The 26,492-nt window shown below is 38.3% G+C and overlaps 1 protein-coding gene across 9 annotated transcripts in view; it reads left to right on the forward strand.

Moving 5' to 3' along the window:
* GHR (growth hormone receptor) overlaps positions 1 to 26,492 on the forward strand; it is a 345,092-nt gene that overhangs the window by 127,810 nt on the left and 190,790 nt on the right. For 3 of the 9 annotated variants that reach the window (XM_023216564.2, XM_023216560.1, XM_031935400.1), the window contains one exon: positions 23,429 to 23,509. In XM_023216564.2, the coding sequence (XP_023072332.1) occupies positions 23,440 to 23,509 (70 nt within the window). In that variant the 5' untranslated portion in view covers positions 23,429 to 23,439. Of the gene's footprint in view, positions 1 to 6,036; positions 6,146 to 6,206; positions 6,524 to 7,570; positions 7,698 to 8,086; positions 8,124 to 23,428; positions 23,510 to 26,492 lie in introns of those variants that run through there. The other 6 variants (XM_023216568.1, XM_023216567.1, XM_023216563.1 and 3 more) reach the window with 5 other exon arrangements.

Genomic DNA, 26,492 nt, shown 5'->3' on the forward strand with positions numbered 1-26,492 from the left:
CTGGATATATGAGCCTGTAATTCAAGAAAGAGGTCTGGATTAAAGTTATGATTTGGATATCGTCCTACATATGCCATTAGTGTCATGATTCCAAATGAGATAATCTAGGGAATAAAAAAGGAGAGGAGGATAATTTCTGGTGATATTTCAATGCTAAGTGGTTGGGAAAATGAAGAGAACACAGTGAAGTTGACCAAGATGAAGTATTTACTGACGTGGAAGAATCAATGGGGAATGTCGTTTGAGATATAAAATTAAGATAGTGTGTCAAAGAAGGGGGAGTGATCCGTTGTGGCAAGTGTTATTCATTAGTTAAATAAGATGATTAAGAATTTGCTGCAATGTGGAAGTCATTGGTGACTAGAGCAAAACTATTCCATTGGTATGAGGAAGATTAAAGCCTGATTTGAATAAGTTTAAGAAATTTGGCAAAGAGGAATTAAAGACAGGAGAATAAGACAATTTCTTCAAGAAGTTTTGATTTAGAGGGGAGCAGAGAAATGGGTCAGTAACTTCAGGGGCAGTAACTTAAATAGGAGAAAAGGTCTTTTCCTCTTTTTTTAAAAGGAGAGAATTTTAGTGCACACTTAAGGTGATTCTTGTCTTCCTGCAAAATTTTTCAAAATTTTATACATGCATATTTCTATTCCAATCGTTTCTGGAGTACAAGTGATTTTTGGTTATAAGGTTGAATTGTATGGTGCTGGTAAAGTCTGAGATTTTAGTTCATCCGTCACCCAAGTAGTGTACATTGCACCCAATATACACTTTTTGTTTTGTCCCTCAGACCCCTACCCCCTCCTCAGTCTCCAGTGTACATTATGCCTTTGCATACCCATAGCTTAGCTCCCACTTATAAGCAAGAACTTCACAGTATTTGATTTTCCATTCCTGAGTTAATTCTTTTAGAATAATGGCCTCCAGCTCCATCCATGTTGCTGCAAAATACATTATTTCCTTCCTTTTTTATGGCTGAGTAGTATTCCATGGTGTACATATACCACCTTTTATTCATCCCCTTATTGTTTGATGGGCACCTAAGTTGTTTCTACATCTTTGCAATTGTGAACTGTGCTGTGATAAACATACATGAGCAGGTATCTTTTTGATATAATGACTTATTTTCCTTTAAGTTGATACCCAGTAGTGAGATTGCTGGATTGAATGGTAGATCTGCTTTTAGTTCTTTGAGAAATTTCCATATTGTTTTCCATAGAGGTTGTACTAATTTACATCACTACCAGCAGTGTATAAGTAATCCTTTTTCACTACGTCTACACCAATATTTATTGTTTGTTTTGGGTTTTTGTTTTTGTTTTTCTCTTTTTATAATGGCCATTCTGGCTAGGATAAGGTGGCATATCATTATGGTTTTAATTTACATTTCCCTCCTTTAGGTATTATTTAATGAGAGTCTTTTGGTGGTAAAGTATCTTAGTTTCCATGTATGCTCACATACACATAAACAGAGTCTTTAGTGACAGGCTAATTGCGTATCAAATTCTGAATTGATTTTTTTTCCTCTAATACTTTTAAAGTTTATTTTTGTCCTGGCATCTGTTGTTACTAAAGAAAAATCTTCCACTAGCCCATTTGAGTTCATTAGTAGGTAATCTGCCTCTTATTTTAAGTACTTTTAAAGATTTTTCTGTATCTTGATGCCATAAGATAGATCTACTTTTTATTATACTTTACTTAGTAATTACTGTGGACTTTTAATCTGCTAACTCAATTATTTGATTTTATATAATTATCAGTAATGACCTTTTCTATAACTGATTCTTTACAGTTGAATTAAATCCTCTCTTTCTGGAATTCCCATCATATGTGTGTTGGAGCGTCTCAATCTGCCCTCCAAGGCTCGTAACTGCTCTTTTAAATTTTTCAGTACTACTGTCTTAATTAAAAAAAAAAAAAAAAAAAAAAAAAAACCTAATATTGCAGTGTTTGGCACAGAAGAAGTTCAAAGTACAACTTTGCAGTGCCACGTTGACCAGCTATTCTGGTATTGGTTATTCTTTAAAGTTATTTTTAAGGTTAATATACCTTATCAGGCAGCAGGTCTCAAAACCTAGGGAAGCTTAAAAGCCCAAAGTCAGCCTGGAAAAAATCAAGCTAATTAAAATGCTCTCTCCCATTTTTCTCTTCCTCCTATGCCCTCATCCCTAAAGAATAGTGAGGAAGACTTCCTTAAAAAAATATGTATAAAATAGCAGAAAGAAAAAGGGGATCCAGCAAACATGGGAAGACATACTTAGATAATTCATAGTAAATGTTCCAAATATTCAGCCTCACTAATTCTCAAATAAATGTAAAACAATGGCAGATCATTTTTATCCATTAAATTAGTGGCAATAGGAGGAAAAGAACATTTTGCTGACAATTGTAACAGTGAAATTGAAATTATCTTCTTGTCTGGTTTGAATCTAAATTAGGACAGTTTGGAAGCAATTGGGTGATATCTATGAAAAATCTCATAAACATTCTACCCTTCCATGTAGCAACATTGCTTCTGTGAATCAACCATTAGTCAATAAATGGAAATAACAAACCAAATTACCTCCAACTCCCAAGAGATGTTTATTGTAACATTATTGATAATATTGAAAAATTAGAAGCAGTCTATATCAGCGACCCACCCTTGTTTTGACTGTCACTCACCATAAGAAAATATTAGGTCTACAAAGTAACCCAACAGCCACACTCATGCGTCAAAAACTTCCATATAAGGAAACTGTTCAATCCATTCCATTTATTCAAACAAGCCAATAAACAAAGCTGGCTTTGATCCACTAAATTGATCCTAAAACCTAGGAGTAAGTTATGACTCACAGTTTGAAAAGCACAAATCTGAATGTCCTATGAAAGGCATATGATGGAATATGAATTAAATTTGATATTCACAATTTTTTATTTTGTTTTTGTTTGGGGGTAGTTGGAGGGGTACTATGTTTCTTCAGCCAGCAAGGAAGATAATGTTTCCAGATAATGCCATATAATGGGGATTTACTGTAATGATACCAGCTCTGTTCTACTATGCCCAGCCATTCTCATGTATCTGTCTCTCAATACATCACGAGTCCTTTATGAATTCTTTTGTGATGTCTTCAAGCTCCCTGTCCACTCCCTTGCAACTTGTCCAAGCTGATAGAACCTGCCTGAATCACTCAGCATCTGATTTCAAGCATTTTATCTTGGTCAGCCTTTGGTATTAGCCCTTCATTCTCAATCTAATCAATTAATATTAGCTGAGCTAGGTTGATTTCATTTGAATCAACAAAGAATTGCTAAAAGCTGCATTTCCTAGAAAATGTGGCAATATAATTGGCAGGTACTTGAGAGTCTCTAATGTTAAATGGAAAAAAAAATAAAAAATAATAAAAGAGACAACTTTTTATATGGAGTCTGTTTTCAGTTTTCTTTAGATATTTTGTTAGAGACAAAAAAGGAATCCAGAATTTATTTTATACTATATTAGTACTTAACAGATTTCTACATAAGCAAGTATTATGCATTTGCAATCAGAAAAAATATCAAAATTAGCTCTGTGGAAAATGATCATCTTGCAAGCAAGTGTCATGTACCCCTACTCTTGATTTAGCTCATCTTCTTGATGTAAATATGAAGTGTCTGTGACTGAAATTCTGTTTGAAGCAGAAACCTTCATGTTTGTCTTACAAATACCATCTCAGAGTATGTTGCTCACTATAAAACTTATTTTGGGGGTTGCGTATAAAAACCTGCAAAGATATAGTCCAGGCTCCTTTTCCCAAGGTCCTTCACTTTCCTACTCTTAGTATAACCATTATTTTGTAAAATTTGATAAGACCCCTAATAACTTGGGGTTTGGGAATTTGATTTGAGGTAACATGACTCAGATTATCACCTATTTTTTATTAAACCAAAAAAAAATTTCTATCTGACAAAGATGTGCATTTATTTTGGCCTTAATAATTCCCCCAAATAAAACTATTCATAAGTTCTAACAGTTCCAAATACTTCTGGTTTCAGCACACTAATAGGATTTATAGATGTCTCAGATAAGGAGCAGTATCTTCTAAAGCTCATGGAAAAGCCATATCAGAATGCCATGTGTTCAGGTACATTATCTTTTCTTTATGATACCAAGAATAAAATCTCGGCTTATGTTTTCATACGTCTTGTGTGATTACTCTTTCCCATTACTCTTTCAATTGAGCCTGACAAATGAGATGAAAAAATCTTTCTCTTTCAAGGATAAACTAGAAAGACCTAGGCTGGCTGGTCACAAAACCACTGACTAGTTGGCCCTTTGTCTTTTTATAACCCCTCATTGTCTGGGATCCAGCATCATAGTGAGTCTCAGACATGTTCCTCAAGTCTAGATAGACCTCATCCATGTGTTCAGTGATCCAGCCCGTCAGCATCCAAGCCAGCAAGGTGAGGAGGGGAAGTGTAGGGGATGCTCATTGCCCTGAAGGATGCATATGCCACTTCCAATAAGGTCCTGCTCGCCAGAACATAGTCATGTGACCACAGTTAGCCACAAGGTTGGCTGAGAAATGCCTTTCACTAGGTTCTATTACTAACTGAAAATAGGAGGAGTGAAAGTTGGGGATAACTAGTAAATATCAGTTAGTCCAAGTCATGGATTGTGGTATTAATTCCATAAGCAAGGAAAGTCATTTAAATGTTTTATGCAGAGGGATGCCATGATGATAATTATGTTTCAAAGCATATTTCTGTGTGTGAGAGAGAGACTGAAAGAGAGAGTGAGATAAATGGATTAGAGAGAATTTGTCTGGGTATTAAGAGGCCATTCTCAAATCCAAGTGAGAAATGGTGGCTAGTAACAGTAGTGAGGATAAAGGGGGATGGAATGGACTCAAAAGATACAGAAGAGATAACATCAAAAGATGAAACAGGGGCAGAGGAGGAAGAAAAGACATCCAACTAACTCCTAAGTTTCTGATTTATACTGCAAATTCTGGAGATTAGGTGTTTATGGACCACTGAGTTTAGTTTTAGAAATGCGCTTTAGAGGTATTTGTCAGATAGGTGGTTTCTATACATTCAAAATAAGATTTCAAAACATATTAGCCACAAATTCACAATCAGCAAAATTCTTAGATCTGGTCATTGTCAACTAAACTATTAAAATGAATTTTCCCCTCTGAGTGTTTCTCATCTTAAAGGGTTTGTATGTATTACATGTCACAGAATGGTTTATTGCATATAAACATGGGAAAGCAAGCCAGGCAGAAGGAGTCTTGTAACCAGCTAAAGGCCCAGCTAATAAATCATGAACAGTCTTCTTGTGTTAATAGGGTGGACAGGACTGTTGGTCACACACAGGAAAATGAGTCACACAGTCTTGTGTGTACAGCAACTCACTCCACACTCAATGATGGAAATGATTGTTCTAATCGTGTGAGTGGCTACAAGAATTATGGCAAAGCTCCAGAGCTAGAAAGCTGGTCTTTTTTTTTTTTTTTTTCAATGTCACTCGAGTATGTAATTCACTAAATGTTTAGTATTTTATACTTTTTAGTTGACTTGTGAGCCCTTTCTAAAAGAGATATATTTCCCTCTATTAGAAGGTAATCAAAAAAACCCTAAACTGCATTTTCTAAATGCTGTGTTCTCCTGCCCAATTGACCAAAATATACTTAGTTGATTAGGACTTTGAAGGGTTGGGGTGAGGGGACTAAATTAAGATGCAGGAATTTCAGTTTTCTAGGGGTTTTCTAGTCAACTACTTTATACTGCTGACAAATGGTTAAATGTTTACAATGAAACTAAGTATGCTAGGATTTCTAATGAGCAATGAAATTTTAGAATTCATTTACTCATTAATTTCTTCATTTACAAGATGTACAATGTGCTGTCTTCTGGGCATTTGGGATATTTTAATGAGGTAGCAGTGAGTACAACAGATAGTCACTTCTGCCTTTGTTCTTGTACTCTTTAGAGAAGGGAAAGGACCAAGATTCAGATACCCGATCACTGCTTTCAACCCATCCAGATCAGAGCCTTTGTTGAGTTCTAATGCTTAGCCCTCTTCTCAGCTAATTTGGCTGCCTCCATTGTAATAGGCCTCATGAGACTCCAGCCCAGGCCTGGCCTTTGGTTCAGCAGGCAGAGCCCAGAGATGTACTGGACAAAGGTCAGGGGATTTATTATATGAGGCAATGGTCGGGTGTGATTTAATTTACTCCTCTGGTACCAGATATGTGTGTGTGTGCATGAGAGAGAGAGATTGAGAATGATTGATTTTGGAGGAATTTTTGTGAAGGTTTATATATCAAAGCAGAAAGACCAAGAAGTTAGAGATTAATACATGCCAAGTTGTGACCAAGAAACTTCTGTGGGATCCCACCTCCAACCCCTCCCTCTCTGCCACATTTTAACCAAATCAGTGTGATGTGATCTGCTTGCATATATGAGTGAAAGAAAAAGGAAATTTAAAGAGTTCTTGATATAAAGCCTGAAGGAAAAATACGAAAATCCAGCCTCTATTTCAGCAATATCTGCCGGACTATTGGTTAGTATTCCCTTACTGTTATTTATTGTTTGATTAAAAGGCTGATAGTCAGGGTTTTTTTTTTGTTTGTTTTTTTTTTTTTTCTACTTACTTTCGCATTTTTTAGATATAAATCTTTAACGTGGCTTTGACCAGATATTTTCGTTTCTCCTCCCACTTCATTCTTCCCTCTTCTGGGTTAATTTCTCATTGTTCTCTCTTCCCCTTACTTCTCTGCCCTTTTCCTTTCTACTCTAAGTGAAACTTCTATTTTCATGTGCTGGAGTTTATAAAGTATTCTTATTAGGCAAAGAAAGCCTTTGGCTGCCTTCCTCCTTGTCTGGTCACCATCAAGATATAATTTTGGTTTTCAAAGGTTGTTCTCTGAAGGAAAGACTAGTTTTCTGAGCATTGAGACAGCAGATACATTTTGAGAAAGTCAACAGTGATGGTAATTTGCATTAAGTAGGAAATACTTAAGGGTTTTAATTCTGTTCCATGTGTTACATTTCAACAGTTTACATTAAGAAAAGTATTGTAAAGAGAAGTGATACAACAGTTGCATGTTTATTTTGCATCTTTAGTCTGAGAGATCATCAGTACTTTGAAGGAAAGAGAAATAAGGCTTTGTCTCCTGCTTCTTGCTATACCTCTTTGCAGATTAACTCTGATGCTTTGAGTGTCTTACTGCATTGCCTGATTAAAACCCATCCCATAATGCCTGATGTGATGGGAAACACTACTTACTCTATCTCAATGGAAAGCATTCAGATGAACTTTCAACAGAAGGACATGCTCCCGCCTCTTCCAAACACCTCTTTTAAAACCGTGTCTATGGGCCTTTCTTCATGTCTTCAACAATTTGTTTAAAACTGATTGTGCTAGGTAGTGGGCAATATAAAGATGATCACAGGAAAGAGATGACAATATCACTGATTCCTTATAGTGCTATAATAAGGGTTTGTCAAGGTTGTGATAGAAGTAGAGAGGAGAGGCATCTGACTTCACTTGGGAGTGGAGTTTTTGCTAAGGTGCTTCTAAGTTGAAGTGTCCTTGAGCTGAGGTTTAGGGGAATAAGTAGCAAAGATGGATTAAATAAGAAGAGGATAGGCGGCAGTGGGGCCAGAGGTGTGAATAGCCTGGAACCTTTGTAGACAGAAGAAAGGGGAGATTTGTGGAAATGCTGGAAGATAAGGTAGGAAGAGGCCACATCAGATCACACATGGCTGGCTGTACCTCTCTAAAAGTTTATGATTTGTACTGAGGGGTTTGAAACAGAGGCTATAAACTGGCAGTTTAAGAAAATCACTGTGGTGTCAGTGAGAAGAATAGATTTTTGCAAGATTCTAACTAGGATTATTTTCAGAAATTTACGCCCAGTTTAGTCCAGATATCAGGGCTAGTTTGGAGTAAATTTCTTTCTTTAATTACTCCAGGGCTCTTGTATTGCTTCAAAGAAAGTAGAAAGGGGAACCCTCATTCAGGGAGGGTGGGCGAGCGACCAGCCAGCTGGGGAAGGCCAAAGAGCCAGGTCACCTTGTGCCCACATTTGTTATGATTTGTTTGTACTGTCTGCCGGATGATCAATGATATTAGCTACGACAGCACATATGAGCCCGGGGTAAGTGTGTCTTCTTGCTACTTGAAGTGCTTCTTGAAAATAGTGACAGGCTGAAGACAACACGGAATACTGAAGCCCATTGGACAGGGAACAGGAGACCTGGTGCTGCTCCCAGCTTGGCCAGCACCAGCTCCGGGGGCTTAGACACATTACTTCACCTCTCTGGGCTTAACTTACCCATTTATAAAATGCAACCTTTCGACTAACACTGTCCTCGGGGCCTTGTTCAGCCCCTGGCTTCTGTCATTGTGATTCTGCGCCCCCCAAGGTTCCCCTGGGCCCCATCACTACTAACCCTCGGCTTCTAGACATGCTGATCCATAGAGAAATAGGAAAGCCATGTATCTTCAGTGAGTGTAAGCCAGAAGTACGGTTGTGTCTTAAGGAATCTAATCTAGTGAACATGGAAAATACTTTTCTAAGGAAAAAAATTGTGATTGGTGTTCTGTCCTGAGCTGATGGCAAAAGGGAAGCAGGAACCGCTTCATACATCTCAATCCCTCTGTTTTTTTCCTTTTTATCCTCTTGAAGTTTTCTGCCTGTTCGTCTTTCAAAAGTAGAGAGGAGTTTAAATGGGGATGCTGAGGAGACTGAGGGTAGCCACCGATGGAAGAGGCTTGACTGTGGGAAGCCGAGTTCTGCCACCTGACAAAGGGGCACGTGTTCAGTGTTTATTTGGCATAGCAGCTGTTCAGGTGGAGCCGAGGCAGAATTTTGACGTCGTTGGGACCTTCCATACCTTTCTGAAAATCTCTTGCACCAACACCCGGCACCCTCAGGTTATGTTCTGCTTCCCAAAGTTCATCCCGTGGCTCAACTTCTAACCCTCTGTTTTCTCTTTTACCAGAACTAACTTCTAAAGATGCAGAAATGACAACTAGATGGTGGTCTGGATGTTCCTGAGATGGAAAGAGAACCTCTAGTGCCTCTGGCTGACATTATATCCACTGACAGGTCCCCTCCCACACGCATACATGTAACATGTTTCTGCTCACTTATCAAATACAGCCCATGCTTTGGTGATTGAGGACAGAGTGGGGATTATAAGTTGATGCAGTAGGTCTGTGTCTTGCCCTGAGAACTTTACAAACAGCAACACAGGCACCAAGAACTCATCTGTTCCACCCACAGGGGTTTATCATCTTGTGACTTGGATATTGTGGAATATTTTATAGTAAAGGTTAAAAAAAATCAATGCAGGCACAGAGGAGTTAACAGCTAAGTTGCAGTGGGGAGTATGGAAGGCTTCATGGAGGTGGTGATATTTGAACGTGACTTTGAAGGGTAGGTAGAGTCCTGACTTGTCTGACAGTAGCCTTGAAAGTAGGGGAAACTTGACCATGAAGAAGGCTGTTGAAAGTCTGGAGAAAAGAAAAGGTAGGGGACTAAGACTCTAGGAGAAGGTACTACATTCCAGAGAGAATACAGAAGTATAATCCTCCCTCATGGTGACAAGTTAAATGTGAGAAGGGATGGAGTAACCAACTGGGTGAACCCTGATCTCATTAAGCAAGATAAGAAATAGAAGAAATGAAACTGCATGTTCGTTATGTAGGGATCAGAAGCAGGTAGGAAATGCCGACTTTATTTTAGACAGAGGTTATTTTAGGTACCTGTGGGCATCCAGGTGTATTATTTCCCTATGTCTGAAGCACATGTCCTTTGGTTCTTTAGCATTTTGATGATGATGCTACATGTAAACTGCCCCCTAGGGATTTTCTGTAAGTTTTCTTCCTCATTCAAGAGGAAAGTTTTAACTGGTAACATGATCACAAGTCGTTGAAAAGTTAAAATGCTAGTCATATAACTTTTCAATGAAGGGAGCATGAATGGTTTGGTACTGTTTTACAAGATGTGAAAACTGATTTCACTTAAGTAGACTGTAACATAAAGTGTTTATGTGTCTGTCCCTTTGACTTAGGTGTATAGTCTCTCTGAATCAATAGTGGCTCAGACTTCTGATTTCAAACCTCTTCGGGCATCCAACTGGTTTAGGAGAAACATAGCCAGGTCATTGAATTATAATTTCCTGAGTTATGGTGCGGTAGTCCCATAGGACAGTAAATATAAGCCTCCTGGGAACTGAACTGAACTTTTAATTCAGGAGGACTGAAAACAAGCTCTTCTGAGTCAAGATTTGCAAGGACGTGTGACAAAGATCTAGCCTTCCCTCTTCCACACCATCTTTTCCTCCATAAATACGTGCTCCTTATTTTTCTTCTACTCTAGTCGGTAGTAGATTTTGACCTTGGCTGTTACTTTCCTACCAACACATTGCCTGTTTTTAAGTTTCCTGGTTTGACCTGATGTTAAGATGGAAATCAAGGCTAGCAAACTGATGGAGATAGGGCCTTCCAGCCTTTCTCACTTTCCCTGGGATCATCTCATGTTGATTTACATGTTCAAAAAAATTTTTTAAATAAATAAATTGTATCAGTTGATCCAGAGGTGATTAGACTCTAGGGGCCTGATTTATCTTAGCCAAACTTAAGACATGGGCCAATACACCAAAATGTCAATATATTTATTTGTTGGATATTGCACTGTCAAGCAATTTCATTTCATCTGATTATTGTGTTCATTTTCCTGAAAGATAGTGAACCCAGAAAACAAGAATCAGAAGGTCATTTGACAACTGTGGAGCTGGAATAGAGGGAACTAAATGACCTTAGGGCATAGCATCATCAAGCTTTGAGAAATTATTGCACCTGTCTCTGTGTTGGGACATTCTTTTTGGTCCCAGGTAGTTGGAGGAGACAAAGCTGTAAATTATTTACTAGTTTTTCAACATTTCCTTATCATTTATTGTTAACTGATGGAACTACATTGTCTCTGAAGTCCCTTATGAATTAAATTGCTAGACATAGCAAAAATGCCCCTCTCAATATTGACATGTTTCAGTGGTGATTATTATCTTCCTGATTAATGTGTACGGTCAATCTCAAGCTCTATAATGGACTCTTAAAGGCTGTAGCAGTTTTCTATTGCTTCCGTAACATATTACCACACACTTTGTGGCTTAAACAATACCCATTTATTGTCTCACAGTTCTGTATGTGAGAAGTCTGGGCACACCATGGCCAAACTGGGCTCTTGCTTAGAATTTGCAAGGCAGAAGTCAGTGTTGTTAGGACCTCTAAGGATGAATTTGCTTCCAAGCGCATTCCAGTTGTTTTCATGAACTGAGTTCCTTGCCATTGTTGGACTATATTCCCCATTTCCTTGCTGGCTGTCAGCTGGGAGCCGGTTTTTGCTCCTTTTACTCCTGTATGCATTGCATCTCATGGTTTCTGTGTGCCCCCTTCCAGCAACAAGATTCTATGTACCCTCTTCCAGCAACAGAAGATCAAGTCTTTTTCAAGTTTCTAATTTCTCTGACTTCCCCTTCTGCCATATCTCATTCTGCTTTTACAGGCTTAGGTGATTACATCAGTTTATGCAGATAATCCAAGATAATCTCCCTATTTTAAAGCCAGTGGGTTAGCCATCTTAATTACATCCGCAAAGTTCCTTCACAGCACTACCTAGATTAGTGTTTGAATAACTTGGGATGGTAATCTTGCAAGGGATCCTTTGGCATTCTGTCTATCCAGTCTCATCAGCAACACTTTGAAATATTGTCGTTACTTGAGTGATCATTTTTGTGACTAGCTGATTTCATCTATACATGTATATTCTTTTTATTTGCCATTTTGTAGGGTAATATTTTCTGATCTTAATTCCATATTTCAGTATTAAAATTACTTGACATAGATCAATAATCATCATCTGTTGCAAAAAAGCACATTAATTGGTTGGTTGAATGGGGAGATTGATATTTCTTTTCTCTTCTTCTCTCGGATGAGGGCAACTTTTGGGGGCAGATGAGTTCTGTTGTGACAAAAGTTATATAGCACATTTGGTTTGCACTGAATCAGCGATTCTCAATCCTGGCCATGCTTTAGAATTATACAAGAGAAATCTTCAAGTGTCAATACTCAGTCCCTACCCTACTGATCCAATTTATCTATGATAAAACCAGAGCATTGATTTTTAAGTTCCCCAGGTGATTCTGATATACAACCAAGGCTAAGAACTACTGATATGTTCCAACATTCTAATTTGGAGATAAAGAAGTTGAGGCTGAGGATGAGAACTTAGTCACATAAAGTTCCATAACTAGTGACAGAAGTTCTGTCCTACAAAAAAAAAAAAAAATTGATGGTTTAATTGTATGTAGAGTTCAGTGCTCAGTAATTATGTACAAAGTGAGTATTGAGAAGATATGGAACACCCTACTTCTTGCTTTAGTAGGAAGACTATTTCTTTCTACGACTTTAAAAAATTATCAGACCTTGCAAAATAACTTATGAAGGTCTCTTCTCAGCAGCTTTGGCCTGCCTTGTGAGTAATAATAAACACAGATCCATTCTACACTAGCTAGGGAGCTGGCCGCATGGACTTCTACTACTTCTCTGTGTTCCAGAGCTTCATGGTACAATGCAGTAGCCACTAGCCACATGTAGCTATTGAACACTTGAAATGGGACTAGTTTTGATTGAGATGTATGTGAGTGTAAAATGCATACTAGAATCAAAGATTCAGTATGAGAAAAACGGTGCAAAATATCTCATTAATACTTTTTACATTGATTACATGATGAAATAATATTTGAATATATTGAGTTAAGATACATTATTAAAATTAATTCATCAATTTTTAACTTTTTTAATGTAGTTACTAGAAAATTTACAACTATGTATGTGGCTGGCATTTGTGGCTCACATTATATTTCTGTTAGACAGCACTTTTCTAGGGAGTATTTTCTATTAAAGCTGTTGACAATGAATGGTCCAAGTCCACGCTATTACACCTCCTTTGATCTTGAAGAGTGAAGGGGTACATTATAATCTTCCTGGAGATGAGACATGATATTGATCTGCCCTGTGTTTGCCATCTATCTGGCAGCCAGTCAGTCTGGCCAAATAGACTTCTATTTTTACATAGAAGCTTAAAGGAGGCAGGATTATGCCCCATGTCATGGAGAGAGCACACTGCATAGCTCTTGAGTAATGTACCCAAAAGTAGACCAGGTGCTATTGGAGGTTCTAAGGCATAGTAATAAATATTACATCCCTTGAGCAAGGTAATACAGCCCTTGAAGAAACTGCCATGTCAGCACTTGTAAATTATCTCTGTCTTTGACAGTCCCTATGCACTGAAAATATTATGGTGTCTACCTCTTTTTATAATTCACATCTAAGTATTACTCTTTTTCTTCCTCCCTGTAGTTTGTTCTGATTCACTGCTACCCTGATTGTGTGTTTAGTGTGCCTACTTCACAATTTAAGAGGCATGGGAAAGTAAAGGCAGGCCTTGGAGAGATCAAGCACAGTTCAAAACCCTACCCAGAGATATTCTGCCTGTGTGAGCTTGGGAGGAGATTTACTTAACCCCTCTGAGCCCTCTAAACTTCCATTTTCTCATTTGTGAAATGAGCGTTTCTCTTGCAAGATCTGTGTGAAAATCGAATGAAATAAGAAAGTTCCTGGCACACTTATTTGATGGGTAGATATTGTGGCAAGCCTATGGCTAATTGTTAGAATGTAATCGTGAGTGAGACACAGCTACTGCCTCCAGCTAAAAGAAGAGAAAGACAAGGAGCCTGGTAACATCAGGACATGAATAGTCATCAATGAATGGCAGTTATTATTACACAGCACAGTGCAGGATTTGGCTTATAACAAAAATTTGGAAGGGTGTTCAGGTGAGGGAATTGAGACCCATAGTGATTAAATGACTCCCTGTGTCACCAGCTCAGGCAATGTTGGGCTGGTGCCAGGTTACGGGATTGCTGACTCCTCCTCTAGTAATGCTTTCCCCAGGAGATCACATTGCCTCACTCTTGGTTTCACAACTTGTTTGCTTTAAAAGAATAACCTTGCCGTGTTGGACTTGATAAAAGGAAAGAGGGGTTTCTCCCAATTTTTGCTCCATATGTTATTAGGGCATGCTAGTAACTAACTGTCTTTGAAAACCTACACTTCTGTTATGTTAACTCCAAAGAAGGCAGCAACACGTGCACTTCTTTAAGATATAAAAAGCATTTAGTATACTATAAATTATTATAGTAATTATTGTTAGATTATATCTCACCAAGATAATGAATGTTTTCATTTGAAGACTTCACTGTATGAGAAATTGTCTCCTATAGCTTATTTATCTCCTTTTAGATTAGGTGAAACAGAATTTTCAAATTTGAGTCTGAAGAAAATTCCAACATCTTTAAATTTGTTTAAGGAGCATTCCCTATGGTCTATATGATCTATCATAGTAATTAAAAAGTCAGATTTTAGAATGAGCCACTTGTAGAAAGAGAAAAAAAGTAGAAAATCAATAAGAGGTTTCATTTTTCAAATTCTGTTTTGGAAAAAATTACTTGGTAGGGACAATAGTGTAAAGTAAGATATAAGAAGAAATATATCGTTCAAATAAGTGGCCATGCAGTTGGTTTTCTCTTTCATGTAACAGTCACATCTGCATTGTGAATTCATTAGTGCACCAAGTGAATCAAGCTTAGTGAGTTGACAAACATCCACAGAGATAGTTGCGGGGAGGCATTGCAAAGTGCAATGTGGGGTCCTAGTGAAACAGAATGCTTCATTCTTTGAGAAAGTTCCACTCTGAATAGAATAACCATGCGTACCAAGATCGGAGTATGGCCAAGCATTTGGCTACTGAAATGCCCCTTCTTCTTTCACTCCTCCGTAAAGGAAGAGACAACAGACTCAGGTTCTTGTAACTCAGCTGCCTTTTTTGAGTTCTCCCAAGAGAAGTTCTAACTTCAAGCCAAGCATCTTGTCACTGGGATTTCTGTATCTAATTTTTAGTTCTAGAAATCCATGATTTCACAAAACAAATTATCCGAACCTAACAACAACCACATAGAATTTTCTTAAAGTAGACGAGGGAGGAATTAGCCCCTAAAGTATTTCCTACACAATTGGAACTCCCTTTAGAAGATGTGCAATTGCCTGTACACCCAAGCACAAATGGGCTGTATTATTGCCTTATCTAGGATATACACACTTTACATTATAATGGTCCTTCCCTTTCCCTGAACCTGCATATGATGTAAGTGCTTGATTTAGGAATAGGGTCTTACATATTGTGGCGAAGAGCACATTTGCTGATTGCTCTGCCACCTGCCTAGATGTATATTTATATATCATGAAGATATATAATTTATCTTTTATGATAAATTATAATAAAAGATAAAGATATGTAATATATCTTTTATGATATATAAATTTATATATCTTCATGATATATGAGAGCCTAAATGAGGCTCCCTACTCTCAGTATACCCCATAGGAACATTATAAAACATAAATAATCTGTTTGTTACTACTACCAAGAAGACTTTATTAAGTGTAATAACTAACCCTTTTGGATACATGCAGAGTGAATGCCAAATGCTTTAAATAAATTATCGCATCTAATCCTGATTTTTTTATGAAAAAGGGAAAATCTTATCATATCAATATTAGAGATGAGTAAACTGAGGTTTGGTAGAGCTAGGATTTTAACTTAGCTCTCTGTGACTCCAAAGCACATTCACTTAACCCCAACCTCACCCTCTCTGTAAATGAAGATTAACAATAGCATCTGTGGTAGAAGCTAATGTCTCCTGAGCTGGGAAAGTATCTTTCAATGATTATTAACTAAATGTGATCAGCTGCCAGTGGATCAGATGTCATCAAATGAAATCAAGTGTCCAGGGTTTACTCAACAGTACTGTCTCTTACGTTTTGTATCAATGTTGGTAGATTGCTTAATTTTTGTACCTGTTACCTCACTTGAAGCCTAGATAGCATCAGTCCCTTCCCCAGCCAGTGTGTACTGGGTCCAGCTTCTGGCTTGTGAATCCAATCAGTGAATTAATATTGGTAGCTTAAAATCAACCTTGAAAGACGTATTTACACCACAGAAATTGGCAAATGATACAAATCATGACCCTTTTTTTTAAATTCCAGAGAGACAAATGTTAAACATTTACCAGTACACCACTGTCTATGACTCAAATAGGGACATAATGTGAATAATTATACTTCTGAAGGTAAACAAATGCACACTGGGTACCCTTGAAAAAAACAACCTTCCACAGATACAATCATACCTAAGTCACCTAAGTCTTTAGTGAATTTTTTTGTCCCCATAATTCTGCTTTTGGGAGGACCTTTTACAACATAATCATGATGATTTTAAATGTCTTTTGAATTTTTAAAAAATTACTTTATTTGTTCATTTTTGTTACAAAAGCAAAAATGCCCACAGTAATCATTTAATGTTTTTGAATGCAAGTGCAGACATATAAACAATAAAATATACATACGAATGCTGCCAGTAGAAATAAAATGCAAGCCACGTATGTCATTTAAAATTTTCAACTACAGTCATGCACCACATAATGACTTTTCAGTCAATGATGGACTGGCCCCATAAACTTATAATATCATGTTTTTACGATGTCTTTTCTATGTTTAGATATGTCTAGATACATAAATACTTAATATTGTGTTAAAATTGCTTATGGTATTCAGTAGAGTAGTAACCTGCTGCACAGGTCTGTAGGCCAGAGCAATAGGCTATCCCATATAGTCTAGGTGTGTAGTAGGTTATACCATCTAGGTTTGTGTAAATACACTCTGTGGTGTTTGCAGAACCATGGAATTGCCTAATGATGCATTTTTCAGAATGTATTCCTGTCATTAAGTGATACATGGCTGTAATCACATTTAAAAAAATAAGAAGAAACAGGATTTTGTTTTAATAATAGATTTCATTTAACTCAGCAGTCAAAAATATGATTTCAACATGTTGTCAACATAAACATTATAAAGATATTTTGTGTCTTTTCTTCTTGTACTAAGCTTTCAATTTCATGTATATTTTATACTTATAGCACATATGAATTTGGATGCTAAATTTTAATCATAAATACTTGATCTGCATTTACATTTCATAAAATGTAAAGCTTAAAAAGTGGGTTCATATAGCCAACCTGTTCCAAATAGACTTACGTATTTAATTAAATTTAAATTGTCATTAAATTCCTCAATTGTGTTAGCCACATTTTAAGTGCTCAATCGACACCTGTGACTTATTATAACAGAATTGGTCAGTGCAGGTATGTACCATATATCCTTATTTTATAAAATTGGAGACCTAGGTTGGATGTGGTGGCTTATGACTATAATCCCAGCACTTTGGGAGGCCAAGACGGAAGGATCAAGTGAGGCCAGGAGTTAGAGACCAGCCTGGGCAACATAGCAAGACGCTGTCTATAAAAAAAAATAAAATCTATGTGGATTAGCACATGCCTGTGGTACAAGCTATTTGGGAGGCTGATGAAGGAGGATCCCTTGAGCCCAAGAGTTGGAGACTGCAGTGGGCTATGATTATGCCACTGCACTCCCAACCTGAGTGGCAGAGTGAGACCCATGTCTCTTCAAAAAGTAAAAATACAAATAATATAACAAACAAATAAATAAAATTGGAGACCTACTATATGTACTACTTCCAGAAGTCTTTTTCCCCCTCACACCTTACACATTAAAAATTCCCATCCTGCATTCCCCACTGGATCTCCAAGAGGAGAGAAATCTCAGCAAAAGTAGTTCTATCAAAACTGTCTGTGAGCTTTTCTTTCCTCATTCATAGGAAGGAAATAAATTCACCTAAGGCATTTTGGATCTGACCATTTTCCAAATTATCATCACCATAAAAATTTGGTAACAACATGAATTCTGAAAGCAAGCAGTGCTAATGAAAACCAGCAGTTTTAAATGCCCTTTTGGGTTAACCTCTTCCTTTTCCTGTGCTGTATTATTGGAAAAGCTTCACCAAGGAGATCAACTAGATTCAATTTCACAATATTTCTTAGTAATTAGTGCTGGCATTTACTCTTCCCATATATTAATATATTAATATCACACTCCTAAGGATGCTTCTAAGGATGCTTTAATCACTTTAAAAAAAATACTTGATACAAATTAGAGGGTGTCTGTTATTTTAGGTGGTGGTTTGTTTTATTTCCACAAAATTACAAACCAGATATAAGTATATTTTTCCCTGTGTGGGTTAATAAACTTTTTTTTTTTTTTTTTGAGACAGAGTCTCACTCTATTGCCAGGCTGGAGTGCAGTGGCGCGATCTCAGCTCCCTGCAACCTCCGCCTCCATGGTTCAAGCGATTCTCCTGTCTCAGTCTCCCGAGTAGCTGGGACTACAGGTGCACACCACCACACCCAGCTAATTTTTGTATTTTTAGTAGAGACGGGGTTTCACCATGTTGGCCAGGATGGTCTCAATCTCTTGACCTCGTGATCCACCCGACTCAGCCTCCCAAAGTGCTGGATTACAGGCATGAGTCACCATGCCTGGCAAATAAATTTTTGATATAATTGTTGATGAAGTTGTTATGGAGACTTGTCACCATAATAGTCTAGTCTTCTCCTTAAATTCACATGATACTCCTCATCTCTATGTAGCTCTTCCTCACCTTCAGTAATGACCTCCCTTGTCTCTCAATCTTTGGTCTCTTACCTTCAACTTCCCACTAGTCGTTTCTCACATTTCCAAAAGTCTTGTAATTGCCTTAAAACACCAAGTATCCGAAGCAGTCCTATGACCTTCTCCTCCCGCTAACCAACTCAGATCCCCAAATCCTGATTTCTTTCACTAGCACTATCTCTCATCCACACATACCCAGTTATTTGTGACAGACATGTCTCTATCATCTCTCATATCCAATCATCACCAAATCTTGTCAATACTTCTCAGTGATATTAAGTTAAGAAGGCATGAAGGTCAGCTGTAACCTAAGGAAAACCCACTTTTGCACCAAATCTCTAATGACTTTCTGATCAATCTGAGTTGAAAATGCTGTTTTAATCTGGTCCTACCTCACCAATCTAATTTTATGCCCTTTTATTCATAAATTTGAACCTTGCTCTCTATTCACTAGCTTCCTCAGAATATCGTCCAAAACATACTCAGAATTCACACTCATATCCAGAACATTTGCTCTGAGCTTTTACCATACAAGTTCACCATAGTTTCTCTCCCTTTTCCACTCTCATCTGTCATCTAGTTCTAATTTTAAGACTGTCAGTTCGATACCTGATTTTTCCCTAGTCTGACCTTCTATTTTCAGGTATGCCCCTTCTTTTCACAGTTTCATGTGTTTGTACTGCCTTATTCTTGAACAACCATGATTTTGACTGCTTTTGCATTAATCACCATAGTGCCTTGCTCAGTGCTAGCAGGAACTAGTAGTTTAACGAGTACTTGCTAATTATAAATTAAAGAGAATTAAACATATTGGTTTCTTTGTCAGGAATTGGTTATAGCATGCTGGAAAATGTATTATATCTAACCCTCATCTTTTCTCATGTGTTTATAAATTGTTTGATGGCCAAAGAATAAGTTAGTATATCATGGGCCTAATTATGTAATTTGGAGGCCTCCTCTGCTGGGCAGTCTACAGATTTAAAATTCATGCCAGCTGCGTTACACTGGTTTTGAACTTGCTTTTTCTTGAGAAAGATGGGAAGCAGGCAAAATGCCTCAGGCTTTGAGGGTGGAAATGGTATGAGTTCCATTATGCAAGAATAGAAACCCATTTTTTATCCCGCCTGCTGAAAATCTTGCCATGAGTCTATAGTCAAAGAATGTGTAAATATCAAAAGAAATTTAGAGAGGGAATTTCCCTAGGAAAATATTGCAAGCTTTAAAAACCCAGGGAGCTAAGGTCCAATTTAGTAGATTCCTCTGAACAATGCCATCCTCTGCTTAGATTATTATAGAACCTCTTATGACAGCATTTGAGTGGACTGCTGTGTCTCTGGGTTAATAGGTACAAGTAATAAGTTTAGGTACCTGGGCAAAAAGGGTTTGGTGTAGGGGAATAGAGGGACTTTCTTTTTCTCACATCTGGCATATCATTACATTGTAATGTTAGATAACATTAAACTTCCGAACTTCATGTGTCAGCACTGTGACCTTTCCTAGGGACGTTTTATCTCAGCTAGAACCTAATAGAGAAGGATTCCCTCATCTAGAAGGTGCCATGTGGGGCTCTGCAAAGATGACGTGGACTGCTTACAATCCAATTGAATGTCACATCTCGTGGCCTGGCTCATGTGAGGACCCTAGAGAGAGTTCTGCAGAGGAGTGCAGAGGGGCTACTTTTGGAGTCATTCCCACTGAGCCAACATCAGTGGAAGAGAAGGAGAAGAGTTAGGTTCTAATAAAGCACTTAGCTTCTGCTGAATCCATCCACATTTCTTTATCTTCCTCCTGGCCCCTGGTCTTAGTTAGAGTTGGGTCCCTATGCAGTGTTCCAGGAAGCAGTAAACTGCACTCACCTCCTATTTGGGAGCATGGCAATTTTAAATATTATTTTCTGCTGTAGGAGTATGCAAGCAGATTTCTGGTTAATTTTGTGTTAAGGATTCTTGTTTGTTTTTTGTTTTGATAGAGCACATTCTATGGACATATGTTCAGCTTGTAAAGGAAGTGTTATAATTATAGTTCCTTTTTTTTTTTTTTTTTTTTTTTTTTGGAGACTGAGTCTTGCTCTGTCGCCAGGCTGGAGTGCAGTGGCACGATCTCAACTCACTGTAACCTCAACTCACTGCAACCTCCGCCTCCCCGGTTCAAGCGATTCTCCAGCCTCAGCCTCCCAAGTAGCTGGGATTACCGGTATGCACTGCCATGCCCAGCTAATTTTTGTATTTTCAGTAGAGATGGGGTTTCACCGTGTTGGCCATGATGGTCTCGATTTCCTGACCTCGTGATCCACCCGCCTTGGTCTCCCAAAGTGCTGTAATAGGCGTGAGCCACCGCGCCCCACCTAGTTCTTTATTTGGAAGAAGTGAAGCTCATTTGCAGGCAGCTGCTTTCAAAAGTTTCGGGATTGGAGGAAGGTCATCTACTATTCAACTGAAGCAAATGCCATTTGTTTGTGGCATCTGCCAGGTATCCTTGAGATGTCTGAAAAGGTGACTTCCAAACCAGAGGATGAGGCCTTCTGAGAAATGCAAACCTGTTCACACCCTTGCTCAGATGGGAAGCAAAAAAGGCTGCCTGGGAATTGGGGATTTACTGTTATACCCTGACATAGAATAGCAAGTGCTACTGGAAACTTCTTTACCTGACACTAAGTGTCTTGGGAGATAACAAGTAAAATTAACACTGTATACAGCATCCAGTTCCTCAGTGTCTTCTCCACTTACAAAGAATCAGCTGGGCACGGTGGCTCATACCTGTAATCGCAGCACTTTGGGAGGCCAAGGCGGGTGAATCATTTGAGGTCAGGAGTTAGAGACAAGCCTGACCAACATGGTGAAATCCTATCTCTACTAAAAATACAAAAATTAGCTGGGCATGGTAGCACACACCTATAGTCCCAGCTACTTGGAAGACTGAGGCAGGAGAACCACTTAAACCTGGGAGGCAGAAGTTGCAGTGAGTCGAGATCATGCCACTGCACTCCAGGCTGGGCGACAGAGTGAAACAAAAAAAGAAAAAAGAAAGAATCAAATTCAAAGCAAATACTTAGTTACCAACAGGATTGCATTTTTAGCCTATAACATCTTTTTTTAGCCTTTTAATATGTTTCTGCTGGAGGTTTTCAGCTTTGATTACATAGCCTGTTCACCTAGGAGTAAAGGACATTGGGAGGGAGAGATGCTCAGTGGTTCTCATTTGCAAAGTAGATAAGGATGATGCAAGGCCGTCAGCTCAAGGCCTTCCAGGTTAGGAATTAAAAACATGGATGTTGTAAAAACCACAACTCATATTTATTTGAAATCTCACCATTGACAAAGTGTGTTCACTTGCATGTTTACACTCAATCCTATGAACGACTCCATGAAGCAGTGTATGGAGGAGAGTTCCTCATGCATGTGGGTTTGCACATGGGGATTCAGATGCAAGAAGATATTTAGTTTACATAGAGATATGTTTTTTATTTTAAGAACATAAAATTATATGGAACAAAAAAAGATAGGTCCTCTGCTGTCTGGAAATTACAGTACATCAAGAATTTTATCCCTATGTAGAATCACACAGCCATTGCCAGAGGACCACATCTGTAGGCCCATGAAAACAAACATCTTTGCTCATTATTTCAGCCTGATTAGGGATACCATGAAGGGCTATTCCATTAGGTCAAGTTTGCACAGTAATAAAAATGAAGCCAGTAGAGGTCCTGGTGGAGCTCCTGGTATGATGATAAGTGTCTGAGTAACTTATAAATAGTGCAATTTTATGGAAATATTGCAGCTAAGCTTTAAAGTAGTCGGCATTAGTTGTTAGACACAACAACAGCTCTACAAAAGGCAATATGCTGAGTTCGTTTTCAACTAGCCCAAACTTGCCTCAAAAGATCTGGGATGTGGACACCCTGGTATATTTTTTCTAGAAAAGCTTATTTCCTTCCTCCAGATAAAGGTGTATGGTCACTGAGGTGTGTGCTGACAGATGTGTTGATCTACTCTCTCCGTTAAACTGAAGGGCTCCAGGTGTGGCCACACTGGGCTTCTAAATGCCTAGCAAAGCCACAGATGCATCCCTCTTGGTGTCTGAGGTGTTCACATTCCTGGGTCTTTCAGATCTGTATTCCTCATGAAAATAAAAACTCTCTACGATACACTCTGTCCTTGTGGGTTTTTAGTCTTACTAGGGAGTTTTTGTTTTCTTTTGCTTCCCGCCTTCTTTCTGCTTCCCTTCTAGTTAAACCTCTTTAGGATGGCTCATTAGCACTTTGTTTGGAGTGTGTTGAGCTCTTTTGTTCACTGGGAAACAGATTTATGAAATGTTACTATTACCGTGATTGTTCTGTTTTTCCTTTTATGGCCTGTCCAGCTGAAGGCCCCATGCTTGCTGATACTGCTGACAAGGTTTTCTATTTCCAGATCAAATTGAAGTAAACCTTACTGGCCCTGTTACTGAAGCTGTGCATGGGGGTCATTTGCTGTGAGGTGTTTCTATAGCTTTGAGCCAGGATGTGAACATCTCTAGTGTTCATGTTATTTCCTGAGACGAGTACTCACGGGAAGTAGAATTTATTACAACCTGCTGTTTGAGTTCATGAAAAGTAGGACAATATGAGACTCGGGGCAATGAAAGACTTACTAGGATTCCTTCTGGAACTGATTCATCAGCTCATTCATGTCTTACCCAGTCTTTAAACAGTATTTCATGATAATGGTCTGCTTTTAATTGCTGGGCTTTACCTTACCCTTTTTGTGATTGCAGGTCCTACAGGTATGGATCTCTGGCAGCTGCTGTTGACCTTGGCACTGGCAGGATCAAGTGATGCTTTCTCTGGAAGTGAGGGTGAGTTCTGCTTTTCCATTTCCACCCTCAGTGTTTTGAAACAACACTGAATTGTATTTGTTACATCCAAGTTTTTTGGATGATTTTATTAAAAGCTGCAAGTTTTACATAGCAGCAAATAGGAAACTTGACTTAACTTTAAAATCAGAAAATAGTAGGACTTTTCCGTGGATGTTTAGAAGGAATGCAGTAGTCAGTCAACTTTGGCATCTGGTGTTTTCATGTCAAAAATTAATGCTACAAATCATGCTGAGGACATTTATGTTGAAGAAAAGCCAGGTCTCTTGTTCTCAGGCTCTGAGAGAGATATTGAAGTTACACTGAAGGGTTATTAGCTTACTGTTCACTCAGTTCATTTGTGACTAAGGATATCTAGTCTATTTCCAGAGCTCAGAATTCAGGCTTGTTAATCATATTCTCTGAGAAAGGAAATTGCAGGTTTCAAACAAATTTCACCTCTCACTCTCTGGGTGATTACCATTTGGCTAAGTTGAGGGAAGAGACACCTGAAATAGTTGAATGATATACCCAGAAATTATGAGCTTCCTTCCCCATCTCTATAATTCTCCCTCCCTTTTTTATATCCCTCTCCTGGTAGAGAAGTCTCAATATGTATAAACTATGTTTCATAGCAGACCTAACTAAAACAAGGAAGAGTAATGCAAGGGAAAGGGGAGAAGAATTTTTCTGTCAGAAAGAAAACTGTGCTCTCTAAAGGGTGGTGGAAGACTTTTTTTTTTTTTTTTTTTTTTTTTTGAGAGGGAGTCTTGCTCTGTCGCCCAGGCTGGAGTGCAGTGGTCGGATCTCAGCTCACTGCAAGCTCCGCCTCCCGGGTTCACGCCATTCTCCTGCCTCAGCCTCCCGAGTAACTGGGACTACAGGCGCCCGCCACCTCACCCGGCTAGTTTTTTGTATTTTTAGTAGAGACGGGGTTTCACTGTGGTCTCGATCTCCTGACCTCGTGATCCGCCCGTCTCGGCCTCCCAAAGTGCTGGGATTACAGGCGTGAGCCACCGCGCCTGGCTTTTTTTTTGGAATGAGTATTTGATACTTTTCCTTGCCTGTACTTCTACAGAAGAAAGAAACAATGTATTTATCCCATGCTATGACACTGAATTTAGTTGCTGCTTTAAGCGTGTCTGACTCCCCTTCTCACCATTCAGCTCATGTTGGAAAATACAGTTTAGCAGCAGACTTAGCGCCTTAAGATGTCCTCCCTGACCTTCTAGCCAAAAATAAATCCGTAGTAGTGAGCTGCTGAGGGTGACCAGAGTCACTTAGAAAACAAGAAGAGTAAAAGATGTTATTTTATCTCTTAAAGCAATTTAAAAATATTTATAGAAAAGAGTCATAATTGTTTGAAATATTTTTTGGTCTCTCTGGTGTTATAATGTCAACATTATGCAAGTCAAACATGGAGAGAATTGCAGGCTCCATTTCAGCAGCTTTTCCCATGGCTGGTTTTAGACCCTGGTTCTGAGCCAAAGAATTGCAGCTGAGATCCTCTGCTGCTCCAAAGTCATGGTGGCTTAATCTCTCGTTTCTTCATTAAGGTGACTTTCACTCCACTGGGCAAGATTTGAGGAATTTAAAAAACTTGTGAAATGAAAAGTATGGCATAGGAAATCTTTAAAGAAAATTAAAAATGCATCCCCAGCTCAGAGATTAGAGCTCAAATTACATTTTAGAACTAGAAAGTCTGCACGGAGCATCTGTTTCCACTGCTTCGACATTTTACTAAACCTTTGAGTTCCTGAGTAAAGGGAAAACATCATTGGTTGCTTTTAATGCTTGCTTTTTGTTTTTCTTTTTAATAGTTTTGTTTGATACACTTATTTGTTTAGGGAGAGCAGAATATAAGCAAATGCAGTGGTTTATACTAAACACAAATCGTATATCCTACCAGTGGTTACACATAGGAAGTAATTTAACAGAGAAGAACATTTTTGTCTCCTTTTTTTTTTTTTTTTTTGTCTTGTTGAGTTAACCAATATTTCTTTTTCCTTTGGAATATGTGCATATTCCAGAATCCTTTCTTAAAATGATCTAAAGGTTAAGGATGGGGTATGATGTTTATGTAAGAAGGCATATGTAAGCTCATTCCAGCATGTGTGTGCATGCTTGCCTCTGTGTGTGTGTGTGTGTGTGTGTGTGTATTCTAGTTCTGGCCATTTATCTAAGGGGTTCATGGGTTCAGCCAAAGTTACTGCATAACATGACATGGGTCGGTCTCAGATGACATTTATGGACCATGTGTTTGTTTTTCTGCCAGATCTGGATTGTAGCCAAATCATTTTATTTTTATTGTGTGTCCTATTGAATAAGGCAGACTAAAAATATAGTTGAAATTTTAAAAAAAGAAAAGATACTACTATTGAATTCAGTTTGGTCAGTGAAAGATGTGGCACTGATGGGTAAGTGATCTTGGAAGTATCACCTGGAGAAAAGTCACCCAGGAGCTGGTAGAAGATGACAGACCTCTATGCATAGGGAAGGGTGGCACTTGAGCAGGGATTTCTTGTTTGGGCAGATGAGCAATTAGAAATATACTGGTCCTGAAAGGATTTTTTTAAATTAAATCTAATTGCCCTGTGGGAAATTTAATGAGAACTAAATTTGAATAGTTCCATTATTGTGTTAGCTAAAGTGTTGTAATAGATATTTTCTGTCTCTCATCCTTAACGTGAAGCTCTCATCCTTAATATGAAGCTCTATATCTGCTCCTCAAAGCCAGTTACATAGTCTTGAGGAGAATTTTTTATTCCAAAATCAGGAATGATCCACAATGCCTTGTTTTCAAAGGGCTTCACATGGTTGACCTGTCAACTGATTGTATCAAAATTGCTGCTGCTGGAATGATGTTACTAGTGAGAAATGTGCGTAAAGATCTGATGGATAAAAGTATTCTTCCAAGGAGTGCCTGTTATAAATTAGGTCATATATCTCTACTATTTCAGTCAGTCCACCCCTGAATATACTCTTT

This window comes from Piliocolobus tephrosceles, chromosome 4 (genome assembly GCF_002776525.5).
Source record: "Piliocolobus tephrosceles isolate RC106 chromosome 4, ASM277652v3, whole genome shotgun sequence".
Taxonomy (NCBI): domain Eukaryota; kingdom Metazoa; phylum Chordata; class Mammalia; order Primates; family Cercopithecidae; genus Piliocolobus; species Piliocolobus tephrosceles.